The sequence below is a fragment of the Mandrillus leucophaeus genome, unplaced genomic scaffold (assembly GCF_000951045.1).
Source record: "Mandrillus leucophaeus isolate KB7577 unplaced genomic scaffold, Mleu.le_1.0 Scaffold261, whole genome shotgun sequence".
Classification (NCBI taxonomy): domain Eukaryota; kingdom Metazoa; phylum Chordata; class Mammalia; order Primates; family Cercopithecidae; genus Mandrillus; species Mandrillus leucophaeus.
Genome location: NW_012102710.1, coordinates 1067232 through 1068981, shown reverse-complemented (window position 1 = coordinate 1068981; position 1750 = coordinate 1067232). Strand labels below are relative to the sequence as shown.

The 1750-nt window shown below is 46.7% G+C and overlaps 1 protein-coding gene across 1 annotated transcript in view; it reads left to right on the top strand.

Annotated features, from left to right (window-relative positions):
* Nucleotides 1-1416: 1416 nt before the first annotated feature.
* The window catches only part of BST1 (bone marrow stromal cell antigen 1), a 39537-nt gene continuing 39203 nt past the window's right edge, over nt 1417-1750 (top strand). The window contains exon 1 of the mRNA XM_011984134.1: nt 1417-1664. Within this exon, the coding sequence (XP_011839524.1) occupies nt 1529-1664 (136 nt within the window). The 5' untranslated portion in view covers nt 1417-1528. The remainder of the gene's footprint in view (nt 1665-1750) is intronic.

Sequence of the window (1750 nt, the reverse complement as noted above, 5' to 3'; positions counted from 1 at the left end):
TATGGAAGTAAACACCAGGAACAAAACTTGAAAGGATTAAAAATGCTTACCTCTGGAAAGTGGATTTAACTTAAGGAGGAACTGAACAGGAGAAAGCAGATTTTGGTTATAGAAAGAAAGAGATTCAAATAAAACAGTACAGAACACCTGTTCTGTCCTCCCTTGTGTTTATCAAGTGCTTGCCAGGCACTCAAAGTTCATTGCAGTCATTACTTTAAGAATTGAGGACTTGGGCCTCCACGTGATATTCTATTAATACTGGCTCTCTTAAACTGACTGTCTCCAGGATTTGCATCTATCAGGAAGGGAGATTGTGACCTCTAACAAGTTACAGTGGGCAGTAGGTATCCATGGAGAACTGGTTCCAGGACCTGGACAGCAAAATCCACAGATGCTCAAGGCCCTTATATTAAATGGTGTAGTACGGTATTTGCACATCCTCTCCTATAATTCACATCATCTTCAGATTCCTTATAATATCAAGTACCATGTAATTGTTACATAAGTAGTTGTTACATTGTATTATTTAGGGAATTATGACAAGGAAAAAAAGTCCGTACATGTTCAGTACAGAGGCAAGCATTCTTTTTTTCCTCAAATGTTTCTCATCCGTGGTTAGTTGAATTTGGATGATGAATCCGCAAATCTGGAGGGCCGAACATGCTTAACTTCCCTAAGTTTAAACATTGCTAAAGCGAGAATAATTATAAACTTAGCTAGGAAGGGTGTTGCGGAAAGCAATGAATATTATACTTGCAAAGTGCTTGGCACGTTATTGTGGTTATTATTTCCTGAAAACAAACAAAAACCACTTATTGGTTGGTGTGAAAGAGGGCATCTGTCAAAGTTGTTGGCCTTTGGAGCCAGAAAAGTCTTTCTTCTATGATGACTCACCTCTCCTCACCTCTCCTCCAACCTCGTGGCTTCTTTGGGGCTCCCTACCGGAGGACACCGGTCAAGATTAGCCTGGGCCACAGTGCACCGGTCCTGTTCCGGGTGATGTTCCAAGCTCACTTTTTTTATTTTTTTATTTTTATTATTTATTTATTATTACTTTTTTAGACAGGGTGTCACTCTGTCGCCCAGGACTGGAGTGCAGTGGTGCCATCACTGCTTGCTGCAGCCTCAATTCCCTGGGGTCAAGCCTCCTCCCATCTCAACCTCGCAGGTAGCTGAGACTACAGGTGCGCACGACCAAGACCGGCTAATTTTTATATTTTTTTGTACAGAGGAGGTTTGTTACCTATATGTTACTCAGGTTTGTCTCGATCTCCTAGACTCAAGCGATCCGCCTGCCTCGGCCTCCCAAAGTGCTGGGATTACAGGCATGAGCCACCGCACCCCGCCCCAAGCTCAGTCTTGAAATAGACTGGAACGGGAAACGGAAAACAGCAAGGTTTTCCTCCGACCAGCGAGAGTCGCTCCGACGAGCGAGAGTCCCGCCCCGCATCAGTTTGCGGAGCCGCCTTAGTAGAAGGAGAGAAGGGGAGTCGAGGAGGCACGGGACTGGAGGGACCGAAGTTCCCCGATGGCGGCCCGGGGGTGCGCGATCTCGCGGCTGCTCCAGCTTCTGCTGCTGCTGCTGCCGCTGCTGGCTGAGGGCGGGGCGCCCGCGCCGTGGCACGGGGAAGGCACCAGCCCACAGCTGCGGGACACATTACTTTAAGAATTGAGGACTTGGGCCTCCACGTGATATTCTATTAATACTGGCTCTCTTAAACTGACTGTCTCCAGGATTTGCATCTATCAG